The sequence below is a fragment of the Nyctereutes procyonoides genome, unplaced genomic scaffold (assembly GCF_905146905.1).
Source record: "Nyctereutes procyonoides isolate TBG_1078 unplaced genomic scaffold, NYPRO_anot_genome, whole genome shotgun sequence".
Taxonomy (NCBI): Eukaryota; Metazoa; Chordata; class Mammalia; order Carnivora; family Canidae; genus Nyctereutes; species Nyctereutes procyonoides.
This window is the reverse complement of record NW_026575125.1, coordinates 88,921,796-88,948,418: the sequence shown is the minus strand read 5'-3', so window position 1 is coordinate 88,948,418 and position 26,623 is coordinate 88,921,796. Positions and strand designations below refer to the sequence as shown.

At 38.5% G+C, this 26,623-nt stretch overlaps 1 protein-coding gene across 3 annotated transcripts in view; it reads right to left on the bottom strand.

Moving 5' to 3' along the window:
• DOCK11 (dedicator of cytokinesis 11) overlaps nucleotides 1-26,623 on the bottom strand; it is a 187,896-nt gene that overhangs the window by 49,041 nt on the left and 112,232 nt on the right. For 2 of the 3 annotated variants that reach the window (XM_055338257.1, XM_055338255.1), the window contains exons 31-41: nucleotides 26,496-26,534; nucleotides 24,640-24,818; nucleotides 19,622-19,738; nucleotides 17,964-18,039; nucleotides 17,079-17,188; nucleotides 15,017-15,128; nucleotides 8,267-8,333; nucleotides 6,765-6,812; nucleotides 5,243-5,385; nucleotides 3,888-4,003; nucleotides 1,016-1,153 (exon numbers count right to left, since the gene is read on the bottom strand). In XM_055338257.1, the coding sequence (XP_055194232.1) occupies nucleotides 1,016-1,153; nucleotides 3,888-4,003; nucleotides 5,243-5,385; nucleotides 6,765-6,812; nucleotides 8,267-8,333; nucleotides 15,017-15,128; nucleotides 17,079-17,188; nucleotides 17,964-18,039; nucleotides 19,622-19,738; nucleotides 24,640-24,818; nucleotides 26,496-26,534 (1,145 nt within the window). The remainder of the gene's footprint in view (nucleotides 1-1,015; nucleotides 1,154-3,887; nucleotides 4,004-5,242; nucleotides 5,386-6,764; nucleotides 6,813-8,266; nucleotides 8,334-15,016; nucleotides 15,129-17,078; nucleotides 17,189-17,963; nucleotides 18,040-19,621; nucleotides 19,739-24,639; nucleotides 24,819-26,495; nucleotides 26,535-26,623) is intronic. The other variant, XM_055338256.1, reaches the window with a different exon arrangement.

Genomic DNA, 26,623 nt, shown 5'->3' with positions numbered 1-26,623 from the left:
ATTCAAAAATTATATCAAGGAGTGGCAATTAAAAACAACCTTCAAATCCACTTAAGTTCTATATCAAGTAAATGCAATAAGCTGCCATACAAATAATGATGACAAAAAAAGTTTTCCATGCTTAGCTATTCCACTACACAAATCATTTAATTGAATTTGTCTTGTTGGAGTTATACATGCCAGAGTAGAGGCCTAGACTGTAGCTTTCCATAATTTTAACTCCATCCTGTTTTATAATGCTTTTTATTATATTTAAAAGCTATCAAAAACAGACCAGAAATAAATTTTTGCTATCAGTTTCGGTCAGATTTATTCCTAAAAGCCTGGTCTGAGGTTTTGTTGAGATGAGGTAAGCAGCCTGAAAATTCAGAGCCAGCAGATACAATTAGCACTGAGAGGCAGAATTCATTCATCTGAACCTGTACTGAGTGCCTATCATCTGCAGGATATCATACAAGACCCTGCGGTTAAGAAACCTGGTCTCTGCTTTCCAAGGGCTTATACATGAATGCACTGATTAACGTTTGTATCCTCAGCATGAGAAGACTTTCAAGAGAAGCAAACTGGGGGTGCCTGGGTGGCTCAGTGGTTGAGCATCTGCCTTTGGCTCAAGGTGTGATCCTGGGGTCCTGGGATCGAGTCCCGCATCAGGCTCCCCACAGGGAGCCTGCCTCTCTCTGTGTCTCTCATGAATAAATAAATAAAACCTTAAAAAAAGAGAAACAAACTAGAAGTAAAACTGGCAAAGTTGGTAATTTGAAAATGATACTTTTCAAAGGAGCCTGCTGGAAAAGGGAAGGAATGGCAAGGTGAAATAACAGCATGTTTAGGCTTTAAGGGGTCCCTGGCTGGGCCCCTTTTGTGTATTTTGCCCTTCTGTACCCAGGATTACAAAGGCAGTACTTAATAGCTTTGTTGTCTGAGGTTCATGGATATCAACATAGTGGTCTCATTGCCCTCTTTCTGGCCTGCTACAGATGGAGCCTGCTAGAAGCTATAAAGCTTTTCTCCTTACCTTACTGATGAAAGCTCGCAGGGAGGCAAAAACGTGTTTCAGCGACATTTCAGATTGTCCATTTTTAAGAAAAGCCAGATGAATATCAAATACTTTTTTCATTAATGGGTTGTGGCCATCATTATTTAAAAGTTGACTCTATAAAACATAAAACAAACAAACAACACGTTGGGGCGCTAGGGTGGCTCAGTTGGTTAAGCTTCTGCCTTCGGCTCAGGTTGTGATCCTGGGGTCCTGGGATCAAGCCCTGCATCAGTTTCTCTGCTCAGTGGGGAGCCTGGTTCTCCCTCTCCCTCTGCCCTGCCTCCTGTTCATGCTATCACTCTCTCTCAAATTAATAAATAAAATCTTTAAAAAATACATCTTGCAGACATAGTTTATGCCATCCCCCACTCCCCCAAATGAGAGTCAACATTACCATACCTGTTTAACAAAGCACTGCTTGAAAGTTTCAGAAAAACAAAAAGTTAAATATAACTTAAAAACATTTGTGCCATCTTTCAACTTGGAAATCTCAAAACGCTGCATAAACTCCAACTGCACTTAATTCCATCATTTTAAGTAGATGAAAAAAAATTTCCAATGTAGCATAGCAAATGCAGAACTAGTTATAGGTTAGTATACCTACTAATAGGTTAGTAGAAAACACTACTAACCTATTAATATTTTTCTTCAAAAAGCTTATTCTTTTTAAGTAATCTCTCCACCCAACATGGAGCTCAAACCTACCACCCTGAGATCAAGAGATCCATGCTCCACTGACTGAGCCAGCCAGGTGCCCTTTTTAATCTATTAATATTAAGCAGTATATTGCTCAATAGCAGGTATCACAATTGAACAGACTAGGTATAATGGTAACATCAACACCCAGAATCCCTGAATGGTATAAAACTTTTCTGGTTATTTCTTTAGTCTACTTTGGCTCAGGGTGTAATGGTTACAAGTATGGATTCAGGAGGTGCCTGGGTGGCTCAGTGAGTTAAGCATCTGACTCTTGATTTTGGCTCAGGTCATAATCTCTGGGTCCCAGGAGACTTGAGGCCAGCTCTGTACTCGGCAGGGAGTCTGCTTGAGGATTCTCTCTCTCCCTCTGTCCCTCCTCCCACTCATTCTCTCTAAAATAAATAAATAAACCTTAAAAAAAGCATGGATTCTTTTAATGACTGTCCTAGCTCTGAATCCTGGTTCTGCTACTGGCCAGCTATGTGACATAACTTCCCTGTGAACCTCAGTTTCCTAATTTTTAAAAGAGGAATAATCATAGTATCTGTATCATAGAGCTATTACAAGGATTAAAAGTGAAGGGGTGCCTGGGTGGCCCAGTTGGTTAAGCATCTGCCTTTGGCTTAGGTCTTCATCCCAACGTCCTAGGATCGAGCCCCATGTCAGGCTCCCTGCTCAGCAGGAGTCTGTTTCTCCCTCTCACTGGGAATATACTCACTCGCTCTGTCTCTCTCAAACAAAATCTTTAAAGAATTTCTAAAAATAAAAGTGAGTTCATATTTGTTAGTTTATTGAGGTATAATATGTGTACCATAAGATTTACCCATTTTATGTATATGATTTAATTATTTTAATGAGATTTATAGAGTTTTTCAACCATCACAATCCAATTTTAGTGTACTCTCCTTATCTCAGAAAGATCCCTGGTGCTCATTTGCAATCACTCCCTTTTCTCACCCCCAGCCTCACAATAGAAAAGTGAGTTAATATTTGTAAAGCACTTGGGATAGTGCCTGACATCTGCCAAGACACTTATTTGTTAAGTAAGAAGGATCTGAATAGGAGGAAGGAATACAATGTGAGCCTTAAGATGTCCTTCTTATTTATTGGCACAATAAAAATGAATTTAGGCTGCATTTTAATTAGAACAAACTTATTACTTGATAAAGGGATTCTGTAGCCTATTTCTTATTAATATCTAATTTCATTTTCCCTTATAAGCCTCTGAAAAGCCCAGGTCAGGATTCCATAGTAAATCTGGAAGGCTATGGGACACCTGAGTGGCTCAGGAGGTTACACATCCAACTCTGGGTTTCAGTTCAGGTCATGATCTCAAGGTTGTGAGATTGAACCCTGAGTTGGGCTCCACGTGGGAGCTCCCTCTCTCTCTCTCTGCTCCCCACCCCCACCCACATGTGGTGCGTTCTCTCTCAAAAAAAAAAAAAAAAAGGAAAACCTGGAGGGCTGAAGCAATTAAATGCATTACATAGAGAAGATGGATGAAAATAATTGACCTGTGTAACTCAAGGGAAAGCAAACAAGATTTTTTACTTTTGAGTTCTGCTAATGTCACTATTTGACAGTAACGTAATTTATACTCTTCAAAGCACCCTCCTATCATCTCATTTTGCTTCCTCAACAACCCTGCAAGATCATTGCCTTAACCTTCTTTTTAAAATCTTAGCAATGCCGATTTGTGTCCAGAGGCAAACATCTGAGAAAAAAAGCATTGAATGCCTGGCCAGGGAAGCCAGCCAGCCCGCCTGGACATCATCAAGCCTCACAAAACACCTTATTGCCATGAGTATTTGGGCAAACTAGTTCAATCCTAATTCAAGCTGAAAGTTACTGGATATATTAATAAAAGAGTGACAGAAAACATTTTTAAAACACACACAAAAAATCAAACAACGGAAGTTCAGAGGTAGAAGGAAGCGTAAGGGCAAATGACCCCAAACCCCTCCCTTTATGGATGTGGCAGGTAAGTCTCCGTGGATCCCCAAGGTCACACAGTAGCCAAATGAGGTCTGTCATCTAAGTTTCTAGACAGTTTATTAGGGACTTTTTCCCTACACTATTCTTTCTCTAATTAATTTATACATAATGTCTTCTTTATGACACCAACTAAATTCTAACTCTTCATTTTTACCTTGAAACACTGGGTGAAAAACGAGATGGTATCCAGCACTGTGAGGGAAACTTCAGTAGCAGTATTGCCTTCGAGGAGTGCCTGATGGAAAATGTCTGCTTCGGTTGTCGCAGAGCCTAAGATTAAAAAAAAAAAAAGTAAATGCAAACTGCCCAATGTAGAGATTCACGTATCAGTTTTGAATGATTCCCCCCCCCCTCAAAGACTCAGAGAGACACAAGCAAGAAGAAAGGAGGCTCTCAATATCCACAGACCTAATGAGCTTCCTTGCATTTATTCCTTAATCAAATATGATCCTGGTTAATCAGTTTCACTCATTCTTACTTCAGCTCCATATCAACAACTCTGCAACACATAATTAGGTGCCTGCTTCTTTGGAGACAAGATTTCAGGGATGGGGAATAACATGGGAAATTATGTGTGTGAAAATGAGAAATCATAGACAGTCAGCGACATCACATTCTGTGGTGCCCTGTGGCCAGATGTTTCCAATTATGCCACTGTTAGGGGACTTGTTTCTAGATCAGAAGAAAAACAAAGCATCTGGGGCAACCAAAGGAAGTAGCTCCATTACCTTTTTACAAGTGACAAGAGCAAAGCCTACAGCTATAAAACTTACATTTTTTAAAGGTTTTGAGTCTATTATTAGTTCAGGGTCCATCTGCTCAAGACATTTGTTTTTATTATTAGTCCTTATCACAAAGCCAGTTTGGCTAACTTCCTTTTCTGCAACCTCCAGAGGACAGTATGGAAATGAAAGATTTCTCTTTGACTTTTTATTAATATTTGCTTTTCAGAGGACTGCTTCCATTTATATAACTCTCTAGCTTCCCTCACTGGTCAACATTTCTCTCCTTGTCATATTCTCCTTGTCAATATTTCAACACATGTGAAATATACCTTGGTCAAAATAGTATTTACAGTTCTTTCATTTCTGCAGTCAGTTCAGCAGATGTAATCCCTTAAAATCATCAAATGAACAGATATTATATATTAAATATATATTATTATATTAAGATGCCATTATTTGCACTGGAGTTTAACAGTAGGAATGAAGGATATCCAGTGTAAAATAATATGATGGGAACAGCAATTCAGTGGGAAAAATTAATTTCTTTAATACCAAACTAAGAGAAAAACCACTATTACCTAAAAATTGCTGGAAAATCCACGCATGTATTGTCAGATATGCATGCATGATGAAATGACTGTATATAAACACAGAGATATGCAAAGATATCCATGTGTGCAAAAGCATTTCCAATCGTATTGGCAATGTAAGCTAGAATTTCTTCAAGGTTACGTGGTATTACATATATATTTCAAATGGCTATCCTACCCACATTTTCACTTACTGTGATTAAGTGTAAACGAACTTTCCAGGCTACTAAGATGCTGAAGTCGGGCCTGCATTACTCCTGATCTGTTTCGCAGAGCTGGCATGGTTTGTGATTTTCGGTCTATTCCAAAGTGCTTTGACAGCCAGGCATCATGCACCCTAAAGTGAATTTTAAAGTTAGGAAATGGAGTACTCTAATACTAGATCTCAATGTTAGATTTAAAAAAAACAACAAAAAAATAGAAAATAAACAACAACCTAATACATGACTAGGTTTCCACATCAACAGCATACCATGTTCAATACTCTATCTACTATTACTTGGCTGAAATGAGGCAGCACTGGAAATTGTATGATGTTTTCATGGATATTTAAAAGAGCTTTTGCTATGAGAATATAATTAAGGAATTTAGAAAAAGTTTCTTACTTCCCTCCCTCCCCTCAAAAAATCAGAGTCAAGTGGCCAACACTCCAGAAGGTTCAAGCTTTTTTTCAAAAAGTAAAGCAGGGCAAGAGTCCCAGGAAAGAATGAGAGGGATACTCAGAGGTAAAATGAGGTGGGGAGGATTTCTGGGGTTAGGTGTGCAAAAAAGAATGCCAATTTGATCTGTTCCTGGACTGGAGTTATACCTGGATCAGAAATTTTTACTCTGTAAACATGTCTGTTACTAGGATGGGCCAACTTTTGTTTTCTTTAGATTTTAAGATTCCTTTTTTTTTTTAAAAAAAAATTACAGCAGGGTCGTCTGGGAACTGAGGAAGAGTTTGTCTTTCCTCTAGTGAACAGAATGGGAGAATGAGCAGAATTGTAGAGGTTAAGTAAGGTTCGTGGTGGTAGTTACCATGCCAGTTCCAGTCACAGGGAAAGACAGTGGAAATTGTCACCTGAATTATGCATTATTAGGATGTTCCCAACATCGAGCAATAACCTCCATCCAAAGTGCCCCTTTGGTTTTTAGAAGTGCCATGGAATTTAACTTAAAATAAAAAGGACTCTATTTGAGTTCCTTAATTCTACCCCTAAAATAGATCTTACTGGAATAAGTAATCTTTTCCTTAGGTTCCCCCAAACATTTTTGAAGTATTTATTTCATTAAGACATAGGTGGCAAAAAGTAGAAAAGAGCTAATATAGAATGCACATCCCAGCCGCTGTTGGGGATTTCTATTTACCTTAGCAACTGAAGTCAATATTGACAGGTTGTTGATAAAAGTACAGACCTTACAGTTGTTCCCATTTTATGATTTCCTGCCTTCTCCTGGATCTAAGCCCTTTCTCACCTCTTTCAGAAAAGACAAGCATCTGTTCTAGGATTAGAACAGAAACTCTGCATATCAGGCTAATCACTACCCTTTGGAAAACTTAAAAATATATCATTTCACGCTAGTTTAATTTACAATTTGAGTTCAGACATATTAAATAAACCATAAGCAAACTCATGTTAACACAAAATGAAGAATCTAGGTTTTATATGGCATGATCAAGACTGCCCTCTGTTGGAAGAGAAGGAAAAAAGTGGAAATTGCAGTGGAAATTACCTTGCTATGTTTCTTTTTCCCATATACCTAAAGTGAAACAAACATACTCTAGAAAGAAAAACAACAGCATGTTAGTAAGATATTGCCTTGCTTTGCATTTTAACAAGTAATATTTGAAAACTCACATGTTACAAAGAATGGCCTATTTAAATCATACTACAATAATATGCTTTGGTATACAGACATATACACATTAACTACTTGTGGGTTTGCCATATTATATCTTTCTAGATTTATTTGCTATAGCAACATTAGCAACAAAAAGCTCCATGTCTTCACATACAATTCTATCCACATTTAAAAAGGTTGTCAATGAAAAAAATAAAAAATAAAAAGGTTGTCAATGCAAATGACGATTCTACATCGTGCTCTATAAGGTTTCAGAGCAAAAATCTCCAGCTTAGCCACTAATACCTAAATAAAAAGTTTCTTAAGCCTTAAAAATTGGAGCAACTGCTATATTTTTATAATGGCATTAAGATACCTTCCATTATTCATAATCTCAAACACATACAGAAGTAAAGAAAATAGCATACTAAAACCCCACATACCCAGCACCCACCAGCTTCAACAGTTATCAACTTATGGCCATTCTTGTTTATCCTACACTCTGAACAGGTTCCATGCTCTCCCTCCACCTTCCCTATCTCTTGTATTTTTTTGGAAGCAAATCCCCAACATCATATATTTTCATCAGTAAATATTTCAGTATAGGTTTTTAATATCTTAACTGTCATTTGTTTACTGACACTTTCTGCAAAATTTTGAAAGACTTTAATATGTACTGGTTATCCTTTTTGTTTTGAAGGGCATGCACATAAAAACATCATTTATGTGTGCTATTAATTAATTTATTTATTTTAAAAGTAAGTTCTATGCCCAAAGTGGGGCTTGAACTCATGACCCTGAGATCAAGAGTCACATGCTCTACCAACTGAGTCAGCCAGGAGCCCCTGTGTGCTATTTATTTAAAAATTTTTTACATTTCATTCTATTTTTTTTTTTAGCTTTCAATAAGGATGTACAAATAGCAAACTATCTAGGGCAAGTTCCCACCTCCACCTAGGAAATAAGACTGTGTTTTTCCCCAACTGCCTTGAAATAGAGATGAATATATATATATGCATTTCTCAAGTTGGTAGGGTTACTCAGCTCTGCAGAGGAGTACAAATTCTAAATTCCAGTCATTGAAGCTGCTCCATTAAGCCAGCATCTGCTCCAAATGAATGCTTTTGGACAGCTGATGCCACTTCTAGTTTTCCAGTCCAGAAAGAGTGCTGCTGGGCTGAAAGATGGTCTATTATTAGCTAATTTCTCTGATATCTTAAGTATTCCATCTCCATGTTTCCTTCTATCTATGTGAAGAACCTATGTGCTAGCCTTGATGCCACCAAAATAATTGAATATTTCCTACATTAACAAATAAGCTGTTGGGGAAAAAAGGTAATATTTTATCCCCCAAATAAGAAGAAAATTTACAAAAATATATTAACATAACTTACTCTAGAAGTATGAGAATGTTTATGAGCTCCTGAGGAGATACTTTGTTCCAGTAAGTTAAGAGAGTATCTGAAAATGGAATAAAGTGGTGGATCTTGAAACAAGTAGAGCAAATAACACAGTGCACCCCAAAGTACCAATAACCTAGCTTCAACAACCATCAACTCACAGCCAGTTGTTTCATCTATATCCTCCTCTCCCATCTCATTGCTCAATACACACTGTATTTGAGTTAATTCCAAATGTATTATCTGTGATTGTTTTAACAATTATTTACTTTGTAAATATTCTTTTGGATGGCTGACACTAATCTTCATATTGTCCCTGAAGACGGAGGAAGGGAAAGAGACCTGGGGTTTTTTAATGAACTTCCTAAAATTTTATGCAACATGGTGTGCTTATGTGTATTTTTCCAAACAGAGGGTCAAGCACCTTTGCCTGCTACTCAAGGGGCTCTGTGAACCAAAAAGTTTGAGAACTTTAAACTTTATGAGAGATTTTTTTCTCTCTTTGCCTTTGCATTATAAACTCTGAAGCCCTTATGTAAACACACACAGAGTCAAAAACAAAACAACAGGCTGAACGAAAATGATGTTAAATAATTTTATGCTAAGCACATCCACCCCACTTTTTTCCCCCTGTATAAACTTCCTTGTTCCAGCTCCCTTCTACCTCTAAAAGTCTTTCATTTTGTATAGCTCCTCAGGCCTTTTTTCTATCTGCTAGATTGGATGCTACCTGATTCTGATCAATTTTTGCTCAAATAAACTCTTAAAAATATGGCTGTTTATCTTTTAACCATTTGTCCACACACACATATTGAATTATTCCAGATATAAAAGTCCCTTAAATCTATCACATATACTTCTCTTGTGACTGGTTCCTTTGCTTCCAACACAGTGACTTATTGAGATGTGGGGGAAAAAAATGAAAAGGAAAAAAAAACTGCTGCCACTTAACGCTCTCTTATTTTTTTAAAGATATTTTATTTTTAACTAATCTCTACACCCAAAGTTAGGGCTAGAACTGACAACCCCGAGATCCTGTTGTATGCTCTACCCACTGAGTCAGACAGGCACCCCCTCTCCATCCCCTTTTTAAGCAACTCAGATATAGCTAGCGGTGCCGGTAGCTCTTCAACGTAAACATCTTATACGTAAAACAGAACTGTCCAATGACAAACCTGCCATTCCAGTTATAACCGGCAAGCGAGGGCTGCGAAGACTAGGCGATGTTGGCTACATGGGAGGGGGTGGGAGAGGGAGGAATGTAGGGATTTTGACTTTACTTCCAACTGTTTTTAAAGCCATGAGTATTGATACTTTCTAAAACACTAATCCTCAAGAATACAAATGAGAAATAGCGTCAAATTAGATTTTAAAAAAATAATAAAACGAGCAGGGACTTCCGGTCCCCCCCCTGCCTTTTATTGCCTTGCTCAGAGAAGCCCGGATCTCCCAGAAGCCACCGGGTTTCCGGCCTCTCAGCCTCCCGTCGAAGCGCGGTGCCGAGGCGCCGTCTTCCCTCTCCCGCGCACCGGCTTTTCTTGGCGAAAGACTCGTACCTCCTTCCGCCAAACCGTTGGGACTTTCCATCCATCCCTGAGCCAGCCTTGTGCCAGCCGTGTGCCCAGAGGCAGCTTCATAGAAGGTCTGTAAAAGGGGTGAAAGCCTTATCCCTGCCGCGGCCCAGCTCTAGTCAGCAGCTCCTCCGCCATTTTGTCGGCAGCGGCGGCAGCGCTGTCAAGCCGTTAGCCCGTCTCCACCATTTCTAAATCCCAAATCCGTGAAACAGAATGCAGAAAGGGAACATGGGTGGAGGAGACAGGGAAAGTGATAAGAAACCTTCAGTAAAAGATAAATTGCGGTTCAGTGTCTGTGATGTGTCATCTGACGAGTTTAAGAAAACTTGGCTAGCCCTCAAAGAGCTCCATGATAAAGAGCTACACCGTTTACAGGCAAAATTAGCCACTTTGAGGAAAGAGCGATTGGCAGACGGGAGGTGGACAGGCTCCATAGCCAAAATTAAAGAGCTGACCGAACAACAGAAAGTCCTCAGTAGCACCATTCGTGACTTGCGAAATCAGTTAAATGCAAAAGTATGTGACCGCTGTTCAATGAATGAAACGTACAGGAACACGCTACAGCAAGAGTTTTATGATATTCAGCAACAAAATCTTCAGTTTATTGCTGAGCTTACTGCAGAAAGGAATAAGTTAAGAGAAGAAAATAAAAAGCTTTCTGCAAAACTAAGACTGAATCAGCAACAGTTTCAGCCTTCTTTTTCTTATTCTGATAGCGATGATGATGATGACTTTATTCCCTGTACTCAAAGGTCTGTGCAAGTTTTTTCGGTCAGGGAGCCTGCCCCAAGTGCTCAGATGCATCTGCCTATCCAAATGATGAGGCAATCAAATACTGAACAGATAAGATCTGGGAGAAAAAAAGAACGACGACAAAGTCCAAAGTTTGCAATTCCATTTTACAGTCAGGACCTCTTTGAGGAGCCACAGATCTCTCCTGAGATTTCTTCTAATAGCAGTAAGCCTGCTGCAGTGAGCAGTACCAATCAGAAGTCAACTGCAGTTTTTCCTTTGACATCTACACTTGATCCTCAAAGTGGGGATGGATTTCAAGATGTTTCAAACCTTCATGAAGACAAGCTTGACCAGCCAAAAAGGAAACCTATCATCACCCAGAAGACCTCCACACAAAAGTGTGAAACTCATATTGACTTCTCTTGGAGCCTTTCTAGTATTTCTGCAGAAAACCCAACTACTCAAGTCATATCTGAAACTTCAGAGGAAAATATGCCTGATTATAACAAAAGTTCACTTTCCCCTTTTACATTGAGAAAGGAAAAGCCCCCGTTAACTGTATTTCCTTTTGACTATACCTTAAAATCTAATGGGAAAAGAAGATTGAAGGCTGGTACTGCTCATTGCAACAATGTGTTTTCTGTAAGAGATTGCAGTAACCAGATACTGTCCACTGAACAATCCGTTAAGAAGAATAGTAATGAATCTACAGGTACAGAGTATGGTGCCTATAAGCCTCCAAGTGATACCCAAAGTTTGATCTTTGAGTCTGTAATCAAGAGAAAAGCCAAGATACAGTCAGGAAAAAGGGAGAAGTAGCTTTCCCTCATCCTCTCAAGGAAAATGCTTTTCTTTTACCAAAGGACAGTCTTCTTGTCCATTCAGACTGTGTAAATGATTACCCTTGACTCTGATTCTGTTTTTCAGTAAATAAGACAATAAGAACAAAAAAAGTTTGGCAAATGACTAAGACTTTGAAACAATGACTTATTGCCAGTTAATAAAATATAGCACAAATAGAGAAGGAAATTTAGAATCCCTCTACTTCCATACAGAAGTGTAGAGGTCTGCCATCTTTTTGTTGAAATTAAGTTGCTCTGTTTATGAACCAATTAAAGCCAAGAGAGGATCTGAAGAGTGTGGACTTATAAGAGTTCAACATTTAAATGCACATAGACTGACTAAAAAATTTACCAGACAAGACCAGGCAACTAGAATACATCCATTGATAGAGGTCTACCATCTTTTTGTTGAAATTAAGTTGCTACTGTTTATGAACCAATTAAAGCCAAGAGAGGATCTGAAGAGTGTGGACTTAAGAGTTCAACATTTAAATGCACATAGACTGACTAAAAAATTTACCAGACAAGACCAGGCAACTAGAATACATCCATTGATAGAGGTCTACCATCTTTTTGTTGAAATTAAGTTGCTACTTTTTATGAACCAATTAAAGCCAAGAGAGGACCTGAAGAGTGTGAACTTATAAGAGTTCAACATTTAAATGCACATAGACTGACTAAAAAATTTACCAGACAAGACCAGGCAACTAGAATACATCCATTGATAGAGGTCTACCATCTTTTTGTTGAAATTAAGTTGCTACTGTTTATGAACCAATTAAAGCCAAGAGAGGATCTGAAGAGTGTGGACTTAAGAGTTCAACATTTAAATGCACATAGACTGACTAAAAAATTTACCAGACAAGACCAGGCAACTAGAATACATCCATTGATAGAGGTTTACCATCTTTTTGTTGAAATTAAGTTGCTACTTTTTATGAACCAATTAAAGCCAAGAGAGGACCTGAAGAGTGTGGACTTATAAGAGTTCAACATTTAAATGCACATAGACTGACTAAAAAATTTACCAGACAAGACCAGGCAACTAGAATACATCCATTGATAGAGGTCTACCATCTTTTTGTTGAAATTAAGTTGCTACTGTTATGAACCAATTAAAGCCAAGAGAGGACCTGTAGAGTGTGGACTTATAAGAGTTCAACATTTAAATGCACATAGACTGACTAAAAAATTTACCAGACAAGACCAGGCAACTAGAATACATCCATTGAGAAAGATCCAGAAGTAGATTTTTTTCAGAATAAGATGAATATGACTTTACATATACAAAAGATAAAGAGATGTGACAGACTGTGTACTAGTTCTTTAAAAATGTGCTTTTAAAAATCAAAAAGCAAGAGCATAAGAAAGAGAAATCTAATGAACAAAGACCAAATACTCAGCAAGAGAGGTCAACATTTATAAGAGGAGAAGGAACTATGAAGTTCTCAAGAAACAAAGCAGTTATGGTCTTATCCATGACACTAAAAAAACAGCCAGAGACTTGTCACTGGTTATCACAGTATGTGGTTGCGCGCATGTGCACGTGTGTGTGTGTGTGTGTGTGTGGTGTGCACGTGTGCACGTGTGGAAGAGAGCAGTCAGCAATGCAACTCCCCCACCTCCTTTTTCTCCTCCTCCCCTCCTTCCCCTCCCCTCCTTCCCCTCCCCTCCTTCCCCTCCCCTCCTTCCCTTCCCCTCCTTCCCTTCCCCTCCTCTCCTTCCCCTCCCCTCCTTTTCTCCCCCCCCCCTCCTTTTTTTTCTCTGCCTGCCCCCAACTTTCTTTCCTTGGGGTATGGTGGTATTCAACTACTTTTGTTGTTATTGTTGTTGTTGTTGTTGTTGTTGTTGTTTTTTCATGTGTCTCTTAGGCCTTTTTTTTAAAGAGTCATTTATTCACGAGAGACACACAGAGAGGCAGAGACAAAGGCAGAGTGAGAAGCAGGCTCCCTGTGGGGAGCCCAGTGAAGAACTAGATCCCAGGACCCTGGGATCATGACCTGAGCCAAAGGCAGATGCTCAACCACTGAGCCACTCAGGTGTCCCTCTTAAACTTTTTTTTTTTTTTTTAAGATTTTATTTTTTCATGAGAGAGGCAGAGAGAGGCAGAGACACAGGCAGAGGGAGAAGAAGGCCCCATGCAGGGAGCCCGACGCGGGACTCGATCCGGGGACGCCAGCATCACATCACACCCTGGGCCAAAGGCAGGCCCTAAACCGCTGAGCCACCCAGGGATCCCCTTAGACCTTTTTTTAAAAAAACAAATTTATTGAGTGATTTCATGTACCATAAAACTCAACCATTTAAATAGTGCACAATACGGTAGTTTATAGTATCTTCAAAGAGTTGTAGACCATCACCCCAGCTTTAGAATATTTTCATCACCTTCAAAAGAAACCCCATATACATTAACCGTCACTTTCCAAGTCTGCCCACTTTTCACCTTGTGGGAAGACAAAAATAGTGAGCTGTGGCTATAGTTGTTAACTGATCCATTATTTCTCAGAAGGTAAAACCACCAGGGTTCAAAATGATCTCCCTTTATTTCTTTCTTTCCCAAAAGAGGGTGGTACATCATATAGTCTCAATATAGTCTTTGACTTTAAATTATACAGTCTTAGAACTTAAAGATTATAGTTATATTTCTACTGTTTTATTAAGATACTCTAGAACTATTCATATCTAACTATTTTTAGTCTCTAGCTATCAAATTATTTTGTTTTTATAGCCTGTATTATTATAAAAAATCTTTAAAATAACATTTACTAAAAATAAAGTAGGAAATAGATAAGTAAAATATAATGATAACATGTATAATGGTAATCAGAACTGAGGTCCTTTTATGTTCTTTATTCCTGCATACATGTTTTTCAGTAAAAATACTGAGAAAAGGAAGAAAAGGGAGGGAATTATATAAATAAATGTGGTATTTGGGAATAAGATAACCTCCTGATTTTACTTCCAGAGGACATGCAGTTTATGAAAACCCTTTGGTTACTCTATCATATGAAGAAGTGTTAATACTAGTAAATAGTACAACTCTACACCAAGGGAAAAAAACTGGAGTCTGAAAAAGAATCTGATACCACACAATACCATCAGTGGCGCTACGAAGATAAAAGTGGCATTCCCTACCCTTAGAGAACCCTTCCTCTTTTTTTGTTTGCTTCTGGTTTTCCAAATCTTGGGTTAAATAAAAACTAAAGTATTAAGTATGACTTCTGGTTATTATTACCTCCTTCTATTTGCATTGGTCATTTACTGAATTATAAGCTCTGTGTGAAAAAAAAGTTTAGCACTTTGAAAACTATTGTTTCATTTTAGAAATCAAGTTTTATTTTATTTTTTTTATTTTTATTTTTATTTTTTTAGAAATCAAGTTTTAAATTCAAAAAATAGAAGAATCAAACCTCTATGACCAAAATGTACCTATTTTAAGTTAGAAATATAGGAATGTTTTAAGGTCAGAGTCTTCAAAGATTTGTTTCTAATGTGTACGTGTTCTACATACAAATGATGATCAAATATTTACTGCATGAACTTGCAAAGGTAAATGTCTAGTAGAGACCAGGCCTAATATGCTGGTAACTCACCTTCAGAAATCATTTTTACTATATACAGGTAGCACATTAAGAGGCTTCTGATTTCATACTGATCCAATCGGTTATACTGGGATACGCTACTCCTTGTAGAACTCTGTCGGGTCTGTAATAGAAAGACAGGACTTTTGTGAAACAATATTATAATTCCCCATAACCTTTAACCCAATAACTATTTGTATCATTAGTCCTGTTTGGGAAAATTCTAAGCCTAAATCCAAATTTTATATCATACTTGGAAGGTAAATGAGCTGGAATCTTTCTTTATTGCTATTGCATAGAGTAGTATCACTAGAAATCATCTGAGGGTCTTCACCAAGATAATAGTCATGAACACTGTGTTTCATTCCCGTAAGTTCTGTGTTTTAGTAGTAAAAACCTTAAATAATAATTCCAGGAAAAATAGCTTTTACATGGAGGAGGAACTTAACTAAGGTTTATCAAAGCACAGAGCCATTTTAAGCTCTTTTAATTTGAATCTTTCGAAGTTTATTAATTAAAATCCAACCTACAAATAATAGGTCAGGGAATCTATGTTTTTTAAAGGGCTAATATTACAAGATAATATGATGAATCCAGTAATATTTCAAAACTAGAGCATCTACAAACTAGTGATGTTCCCATTATTTAAGGATTATTGTTAAAATATCAGTTATTAAGCATACCAAGATCTGACTTATTTGGGAATTTATATGAATAGAGTATTAATAATCTAAAGAATTTTCCTTATTAAAAACCAATACTTCCACAGTTGAGCTAAACTGGGCTGGAGATACGCATTTACTAAACTAGGATTTACTAAGAACAAATTTTCATTTTGAGCAAAACACCTAGGTTCTGAATGCTTGCTAGTTGTGTGATTATTAACAAGTTCTTTAACTTCTTTGTCCTTTATCTGCCTTACCTATGATAATGTCTGTTGACAGAATTCTAAATGACATGAAATAGGAACCTTTGTGAATAAATTACTATTTACCCCCAAGCTCAATGAAGTATACTCCAGTGGTCCTCAAGGAGTGGTTCCCAACCAGCAGCATCAGCATCACTTGGGAACTTAGAAAAACAAATTAGCAAGCCCCATCCTGGATGGGGTGGGGCCCAGCTATCTGCTTTTATTAGGTCCCTCCCCAGGTGATTCTGGTACACACTAAGAATGCCATGATAAAGGAGAAATATTGCTGGAATCAGAAAACCTGGGCTCAGGTCTGGCCTGCCATAGCTGTGTGGTTGTCCTAAGTCACAAACCCAGTTTTCATTTGTAAATTGAGTTGTAATTTATTATTTTTATGCAGCCTTCCAACCCTAATTTTATATGACTGTGATTTTACATAGTAGTGTCACAAGGCTTTACTGGCCTAAAATGAGGTTTCCCAGGTGCCAGGGTAACTCAGCTGATTAAGTAAGTGTCTGACTTGATTTCAGCTTAGGTCATGATAATCAGGGTGGTGAGATTAAGCCCTGCGTTGGGCTCTGCACTGGGTATAGAGCCTGCTTAAGATTCTCTCTCCCTTGCCCTCTGCCCCTCCTTGTTGCCTGCCCCCTGCTGCTGGCTTCTTCTCTGTCTCAAAAATAAAATGAGGTTTCTGTCTCAAGGCAGACATCTCCCAAATTTTAATGTTAGAGAACATATTCTGATTAAGTGATGATGAGACACCAAGATCATCAATTTGGAGACCTAATTCTTTTTCTCCCATGTTAACTATTCTATTACAAAAGAATGAAAGGCTGAATTAACCCTGCCATGAAGGGATTTAAATGACAAGGTGCATTAGATATTTTAAACTTGAACCTTCCCTCTCTAGAACAGGTTATAGTATGTGAGGATTAAGGGAGGTATTCAAAGTTAGAACTCTTAATGATGAATGCCTTATCCTCCACAGTTTTAAATATCCAAGTAGCAGCTGCTGTGATAGGAAGGAACCACCGCAATATCCAAGAATTATGGGACGCTTTTTACAGATCCAGAGAGGCTATAGGAGAGTAGAAAGCCTTTGAGAAGAAAGATTGTTGTAGCCTAACACATCCCTAGGGTTATCCCATATATTTAGGTTCTTACATTTTCGACAGTTCCGCTCTGATCTGGAAATCCTGTTGCTCCCTCTGGGATGAGGGAACCTCTTGAATCTTCCCTCTTAATTCCATGTCCATTTTGAAAAGCCCCATAAGCTGGAATAAAGCCAAGTCCTTGTGTTAACAACAGAAAGAATGGTCAAAAAATATTTTTAAAAGTAGGTACTGGGTTAATTTAAGTAAAGATAGATTTTAGGGGATAGATCTTGGTCAACTAAAATTTGAAGTTTCTATATAATATCAAAACACCAAAAAAAGCCTAACAATGGGTGATTTTTTTTAACCTCTTGAAATATTTTACTATGTATGAAACTACAAGAAGTTCCTTGGAAGTAATAAATGAAAGCCACACAATCTGAGAGAGAATTTTATAGATAAGGAAATTTGGACCCAGGAAATGGAAGTGTCTTATCCAAGACTGGAGACAGATAAAAGGATCAGAAACCAGTGTTTTTCTCATTAGCCTCTATTTTGTCAGTATACCAAAGCTACATTTTAAGCAAGCTTAGATAAGGAAACTTAAGCAAAAAAAAAAAAAAAAAAAGGCTGCAAATGAGACTAAGATTTTATTCTTTTTTAAATTTTCTTTATTTATTCATGAGAGAGAGAGAGGCAGAGACACAGGTAGAGGGAGAAGCAGGCCCCACGCAGGGAGCCTGATGTGGGACTCAATCCCAGGACTCCAGGACCATGCCCTGGGCCGAAGGCAGGCACTAAACCGCTGAGCCACCCAGGGATCCCCGAGAGTCAGATTTTAATTAAACTTTAGTAGAGAACATGCTATGTATGACTTTTATTATGAAGTATTTCAAAAATACAGAGAAAGGATGCATTTCTACATACCAGTATAATCTTTAAAGGACTTAATTACCTGTGTCTTTGTCAGTGCTCAGACTCCCTCTATTTGTAGGTGAAGTGAAGCCACATGCAAACTCATCCCTGGATGCCTGTAACACAATGTGATACCTCTGTCATTTCAACATATTTGTACACAAGGATGAGAAATTGGAATCAACAGAATGAGAGGGTACCCTAATTTTAAACAAAGCTCACTGTGAAAGTGTAAATCAGCTATCACTATTAGTATTTAGGTGACATCTCTTTAAAAACAGGGGACTAATATACTTTGTAAGCATGACCTCTGGCCAAGTAACAGAACTCTAGATAGCAGGTAAAAGCTGCAACTGGTTGCAGCCCAATCATGGCTCAGTTCTCCTCCTTGGAACTAGGTGCAATGCTAGAAGGAGGGGTGTGACCAGAAGCCCTAGATGAATTTGAACTACAGAAAAAAGAACAGATAAGTAAAATACTTCCAAATATCACTGTCAAATGTTGTGGAGTGAGGATAAGCATGAGTGACTGTATTTGTGAAGAGAGACCAGCCTAAAGCCCAGGTAGATAATGTAGCACCCACATTGAGCTGATTTATGTAATCAGGAGCTATAGGCAATAAAGCCATCAGGGAGGCTGATCAAATCAGATAGGACATTTGATAGGGGTAATTTCCAAAGGAAGCTGTAAATGACCCAGTTTAACCTGCCACTCAACAATATGACATGGCTACTGAAAGTGTGAAAGTGATGTTGGGCCATATGGAACATGGAGTGGGAGGTAGGGCAGGATTTACTCGTCCCACTGGGCAGACTCTAAAGTGTAGAATTCTGGACACCACATTTTAATAGAGTGACTTCTAAAATGGAGCGTATCTAAGAGTGTAACCAAGATTGTCAAGGGTTTTGAATGACAGCAGATGAAGTGGAGATATCTGGTCTCAACAAAAATTTAGAAGGCAGTTGTATAAGGGGCATCATGCAGAGGTGGGACCAGATGTGTTCTATGTTATGTCTAAGAAGGCAAAACTAGGACAAGTAGATAAGAAAACCCTTTAGGTCTAACATAGGAAGGAAAGCTTTAATTATTACGATGCCAAAAAGTGGTTTTGCCAAATGGGAGACTGATCACCCTCCAAAGTTGCTTTTAACACTAAGTTTCTAAAGGGAGAAAAAAAGCACAGATCAATTGTGCTGAGCTAAAAGCAACCTTCAAGAAGAACCAAAAGGAGGATGTCCTGCAAAAGGGAAGCAAAGGAATACAGCTTAGCCCCTGGTGCCTCACACTTTGGAAGCAAAGAATCTTCCTGTTCAGTTTACAAGTTGAATAAATATATTAATGGCAAATAACAACAGTAAATCTTAAAAACAAAACACTGGGTGTAAGGGATTCTTGGTATTCTCTTGGACTTTGTTACTCAAATTGTAGTCCTTGGACCAGAATCAGGCAAAAGTGTGTTAGAAACACATGGTCTCCAACTCCACTACAGGCCTTCCGAATTAGAATCACTGTTTTAACAAAATCCCCAGGTGATTCGCATGCACAGTAGAGTTTGAGAAGCACTGCTCTAGAAAAAGTCTTAACTGTAAAAATGGAATGAAAAGTAATGATTAAGATAGAGACCATGCAGCATACGATCCCAATTCTAAACAAGTCAATAAAACGGGATAGCACCAGTGGAGACACATAACTACTTACAGAATTAGGCATGGCTGCACAAGAATACAAAGTATCTCGACCTGCTAACCGCTGGATATTTTCCAAAAGCAGTCCAACAAACGGGAGGTACAATTGTGCTATTTTGGCTTGTTGGTTCTGAAAAATAATTATCCAAAGCTTAGTAGGTATATAATATGTCTACCTCACAAAGTTGGCCTCATCTACCTGTTTTGAGACTCTAAGTAGGCTGATAACCACAACAAATGAGTGAAGCACGAGTCTATTTGTACTTTCAGTCTCAAAACTAGTTACCACAGAACCTTCTTGGTATTTTGAATGTAGACGCAATACAGAGTCAAATCACATCCCTCAAACGTTAACTACATAAAAGGCAAAAGTTCATTCTTTTAAAAACAGCACTTGACCTAGGAAGCAGGTATCAGTCCCATTCTTTAACTCCAGTGAGGGTTGCATTTTCATGAGCACAGGGATTGTGTCTGTCTTGTTTTACTGCTTCAATCCCAGTGCCTGGGCAGAGAGAAGATAGTCAATACACATCAGCTGAAAGAATGAATAAACGAAAGAAGTAAAAAAGATGGTGAGTTACTGGGGCTCCTGGGTAACTCAGTCAGTTGGGCGGCCAAATCTTGGTTTCAGCTCAGGTCAGGATCTTGGGGTCCTGGGACTGAGCCCCGCATTGGGCTCCATACTCAGTGGGAAGTCTGCTTCAGGATTCTCTCTCTCCCTCTGCCCTTCCTCCCCTTCTCTCTCCCTCTCTCTCAAATAAATAAATCTTTTTGAAAAATGGTGAGTTACTTTATTCCTTAAAGAAACATTTTTTGTTTTATTTTAAAGATTGTATTTATTTATTCATGAGAGACAGAGAGAGGCAGAGACATAGGCAGAGGGAGAAGCAGGCTCCCAGTGGCAAGTCCAATGTGGGACTCAACCCCAGGACCATGACCTGAGCTGAAGTCAGATGCTCAACCACTGAGCCACCCAGGCACCCTTGTTTTGTTTTGATCAAAGCAGTTGAGATAATGTGATCTTGGCCCCTCGGGTCAATTTTAAGACTTGGGAGATTGATCTATTTGTAAATAAATATATTTATTTATTTATCTCCTGGCCACTAGTAGTCTTAATGTGGTACCTCTTATACGAAAATGTATTTATTGCTTTTCTCAGCTCTAGACATTCCTCATCCAAAATGTACATACACTCAAGTCAGCAAAAACAGTGGATGTAATGGCATAAAGGTTGCCCCCTTCACATTTCATGACTTTGGGAGGTTTGTCTGGAGACTTAGAGAAGGCCTCGAGGGCTCAATAGCCAACCTACCAAATACAGCAGATCAATAGTTATCTCATTGTTGCTTGAATTTGCATTTGTTATTCAGGTTGAACAATTTTTCATACTGTTCATTATTTCTGGGAATCTGCCCCATATCATGCTGATGTGCAGAGAGGTCTGAGAACCAACATTTGAGTCCAACTTCCCGCCCAAGGCAGGAATGACCCTTACCCACACCCCTGACAAATGGCATCTTTTACACTTCTCCCTTAAACACTCCAGCCTTTTCCTAGGTTCCATTAGAAGGGTCCTATAGCTGATTTACTCCTTCTAAGTCCTACCTGCTAAGTATAGCTCTGCCCTCTGCAACTACAAAGAGTAAAGCTACTAGCACTTTTACACAGCAACTCTTTAAATATTTAAAGACCATTAACATGAATCAGCTTAATTCATTTCTTGCAAAGCTAAATGGCCCTAATTCCTTTCCTTTATTCTTCACATGACTTTGGTTTCAAGACATTTCCCCATCGCTGTCATCCTTTTTTGGTGGTTCTCTAGGTTTTCAGTGTCCCACTTTGGATGTGACAGTCACTATAGTCTAGTGGCTAAGAACACAGATTTTGGATTTTATACATGTATGATTTCCAGGTCTCCTGCTACTAGTTCCTGCATTGTGAACAAGTCACTTGACCACAGTTTTCTCTTTTGTGAAATGGGGATAATAATGATACTTAATACAGTGTCTGACACATAATGAGTCCTCAATAAATTTTAGCTACTATTATTAATATTACAACTTCTAGAAGGGAGTCCACTTTAGTTCAATAGTGATCACTAGGGAAGGAGAGACTACAACTCTCTCAGGGGGAACAGGAATACATGAAAACACATAGTATAAAATATATTAAGCTTTGCCTGCACAAAGGACAGAAAACAACCTAAGTAAGAATCTATTACTAGGGGCAGCCCCAGTGGCGCAGCAGTTTGGCGCCACCTGCAGCCTGGGGTGTGATCTTGGGGACCTGGGATCGAGTCCCATGTCAGGCTCCCTGCATGGAGCCTGCTTCTCCCTCTGCCTGTGTCTCTGCCTCTCAGTCTCTCTCTCTCTCTGAATAAAATAAATAAATCTTAAAAAAGAATCTATTACTAGAAGATGGTTTAAAATAAGGCACTATCCGGGCAGCCCAGATGGCCCAGTGGTTTGGTGCCGCCTTCAGCTCCAGCCTTATCCTGGAGTCCCGAGATCAAGTCCCATGTCGGGCTTCCTGCATGGAGCCTGCTTCTCCCTCTGCCTCCCTCCCTCCCTCTCTCTCTCTCTCATAAATAAAATATTAAAAAAAAATAAGGCACTATCCAAGGGTGCCTGGCTGGCTCAGTTGGTGGAGTGTGAGACTCTTGATCTTAGGAGTATGAGTTCAAGCCCCATGTTGGGTGTGGAGCCTACTTATAAAATAAATAAAATAAAATGTGATATATCCATATGATGGAATAATATGCAGATATTTTTAATGTAGATCTAGTCTTCAGGATGCATTTAAGATTATTTATTTATTTATGCGAGACACACACAGAGAGGCAGAGACATAGGCAGAGGGAGAAGCAGGCTCCCTGTGGGGAGCCCGATGCAAGACTAGATCCCAGGATCCCGGGATCATGACCTGAGCCGAAGGTAGACACTCAACCACTGAGCCACCCAGGTGCCCCTTCAGAATGCATTGTTAAGTAAAAAAAAGAAAAATGCCTAACAGTTTCCATTTTATATATATTTAGGCTTGCGCTTACACAAGGTAGAAGTATGTATATGAAGCTAATAATAGTAGCCACTGCTGGAGAAGTCACTGATAGGGTAATGAGCTTGGCATTTCAATCTTTCCCACACTCCAAAACCTCAAATACTCAAGTAGGCATAGTGTTGAATTTTTACAGATAACGAGAGTTACATGTATGTGTGTATGTACATGTACCGTTCTCAGAATTTTAAAAAAGAAATAATGTCCAAAATATGTGGTGGAAAATATTTAAAATTCCACCTCTAGATAAGACACTAGTGAAATCCCATTTTCCTGCACTTTCATCTGAAGAGGTAGGAGGGAAATAGCAGAGCTTCCTGCTTCTAGAAGGGGAAGTTCATTTTGTGCTTTTCCCATGAAACCTTTGAAATCATGGCTAGAGACTTTTTCCTCCACACTGCATGAGATCCTTTTCTGCACTACTAGGCATAAGCAGCAGTTAACCAGAACCCAGTGGTACCTGGAATTTTTAAAGGTCTGACAAAGCTTGGGTGGAATGGCTGACTTTTGAGGTATCTTTTCGCTTAGATATATTATACCGGTTAACTTGCATTAAGGCAATATTGACATTCATGAAGGAAACAGCACATCATGAAGCAAAAGGAGTATGTTATTATAGTTATAACATGACAGAAACCAATGCAAACCGCAGTAAGTAACAAATGAATGATATCCTAGACCTGAGTTTAAATCTACTTTAAGATAGGGGCTGGGATCCCTTGGTGGCGCAGCGGTTTGGCGCCTGCCTTTGGCCCAGGGCGCGATCCTGGAGACCCGGGATTGAGTCCCACATCGGGCTCCCTGCATGGAGCCTGCTTCTCCCTCTGCCTGTGTCTCTGCCTCTCTCTCTCTCTCTCTCTCTGTCTATCATGAATAAATAAATAAAATCTAAAAAAATAAAAAGGGGCGCCTCAGTGGGTCAAGTGTCCACTTTCGGCTTGGCTCATGCAGCCCCGTGTTGGGGTCCCCGCTCGGCAGGAAACCTGCTTCTCTCTCTCCCCCAATCTGCTTGTTCTCTGTCAAATAAATAAATACAGTCTTTAAAAAAATCATAAAATAAATCCACTTTAAGATAGAATCACATGAAGAAAACCAGCAAAATTTGTAAGTAAACAAACAAACCACCAAAACTTTAGAATTAAAGAAATATGACTGGATATAGCGGGTAGGCATCTTCTGTTTATCATGGACAAATGGGAATACTGTAGAGAAAGAATACACTCTATCTCCAAGTCAGCTTTCCAAAGTGATTACAATAATAAATGATATCCTAATTTTTATTTATCTTTGAATGGAAAAACCAAGGGACAAATTATTAATTATGAAATAATATGATGTTACCTTGAGGCATTTGATTTCAGGTACATAAGTTAGGTTATTCTAAATCCACAGAGTTTGCAATCTACTTTTTTAAGTCCATAGGGCTTAATGTTAATAAGATCTGAATGTATATGTTAAAGGTACAGCAAACAGTAACTACAGCTATGGCCTTCACACACACACAATGTGTAATGGATATAAAGTTTATAGCATTTGTAAATTTTTTCAGTAAGAAGAAAATCTTCGTATTATGTATTTCACATTTGACACAGCTAACATGTCTTACTATTAATCATGTAATCAATAATATAATTCATTTAGGGATATATATTAGAGGATATATACTGAGATATATATTTGAAAGAGTATACATGGCTATAACCATAAATGATTTTTTTAAATCCTACTTAGCTTATGTAACAAATCATGAAGGAGGTATGTTGTTCTTTACACATGATTTGAGAAACCAGTGTTTTTCTCCAATAGTTAACTGAACAGTATTTTTAGAACTGAATCATTTGATACTGAAACAAATCTCATTTATAAAAATAAGTTCATCAATGTTCCTATTATGTTCCTTACTGAAAACTTTTGTCTTTAATGGAAAATCTTAGCAGAAATTGACTAATGTGACACTGATTACAAGGACATCCTTACCTTGTGCTGGTATCTAGTGTCAAATGCATGTTTTATCAAAAGATTCTTTATGACAGAAATAGCTGTATATCTGATCTCGTAATTATCTTGGAGAGCAATGGAGGTTTCCCTCAGAAGTAAACCAACCAAGAAGTGATGCTTGCAATATTCATCTGATAAACTGTATTCAAGATTTGAATCTGCAGCATAATGAAATTTAAAACCCGTTGATAAAAATAATCACAAATCACATTAACATTAAAATACTGTATTGATTATTTAGTAACATGATCATGCCAGCAAGAACTATAATTTAGTCATTAATAAATGTGAACAATTCTTTTTTCATGTAGAATGAGCATGCAAAATTTTTACAAGACAGGTGCGCTCATAATTAGGGCTGTATGATAGCCTTAATGATCATTTCAATCAGTAAGACAACTCCTAGATTTCTTTTTCCTAGATCCTAGATTCTTTTTAACTCTTAGGAGTCTTAAGCTAGAACCCAGAATGAAAGAATTCTACATTTGGCAGTGTCTTAACACGTCTTTACACTTGAAAAGATTTAGTCACAACTACAAACTGGACCGCTTCTATACAACAATACTTGCATTACTTATCTGTTTACAGTTTTAAAGTAGGAAAAGAAAGACAAGGACAACTGAATCATTCTAATGATATTAACTACTGACTGTCTAAATGTCACATACTGGCTCCAATACATTGGGATCCAAGAACAGTAAGAAAAATGGCCTCATCTCACTCCAATTCATCAGCAGGCAAATATAGATCTTTGACTTCAGAAAATCACCACTTCGAACTATGTCTTTCACTCCCTTTTAGACCTCAGTCCATTTTAAATCTCAGCTAACAACATCCTGGTTGAGACTTGCCTTGTAACTACTCACAAGGGAAGGTAACCAAGTTTAATAATTTCTGTGGCACATTTTCACAATCTTTATTTCCTCTCCTCTATGCTTGAATTTAATTAAGCCATAAAGCTAAAGGATATATTTTCTTTTCTTTGCATTTTTATTTTTTGCCTCTTCAACAGTTCATATAATTCTACGTATCCAGTTAGGACACCATAAACGCTGTGAGTAGTCAGATTTCATCCTAAATCATGATAATCTGTCTATGCCGCCTTCTTTCCTCTCAGTTCCTCACAGCTACCGAAAAAAAAAATGGGGACGTATTCGAGCTACACACGCTCAGCATCTAACTGGGATGTGATTGCGCAGGGATGCTTGGTTTCCTAAACACTTTTTCTTCACTTTCGCTGGCTCTGATTCAATGACTAACACCACCACTCAGCAGTTACTCCCCTGGAGACCAAGGCAGCTGATTTTCTTCTGGCCCTGGGTCATTGTCTTTTGTGAATCACGACCACTGTCCACACATGAGGGCTAGCAATGACTAACCCAGGTGGCTGGGTTAGTGGGCAGGTTCTGCAATGGCAGTAAGTTTTTTACTTCAGAGATTTGAATAAATCCCATCGGGTACTTTCATCCAGACCTCCAAAACTGCAGCCAAGCAGTCATTAGACTGGGTCAGAGAGAAGGAGACAAGCCTGGGAGAGAGGACACACACTTAAAGAACAGATACACCCTCCGGTTCCCATGCTGCCTGGAGCAGGAACTTGTTTTCAAGTGGATTCCTCTAGCAATTAATGCTCAAGCTTATCTTAAAAGGCAACAAATCATACTGCCTCCTACACCATCTCCTTGGTTGTCTGAGAATGTCAGCTTAAAGCATCACTGTGGCTCAGGACGATTTGGAAAGCAAACAAAGCCCCCCCACCCCGTCCATCTTAGCCATTCATCAGATTGTTTTTAAAGACAGTTTAACTACTTTAGAGTGAACCGAGTTAAACCTACCTACTGAAGTCAAACGGTCCACAGCAAATGAAAAAAAATCTAATTAATATATGAAAAGAAAAGGGACAAATAAAAAACATAGTAACATAAGAATAGTGCTACACAACAAAGCATTCAATTAAACTAGC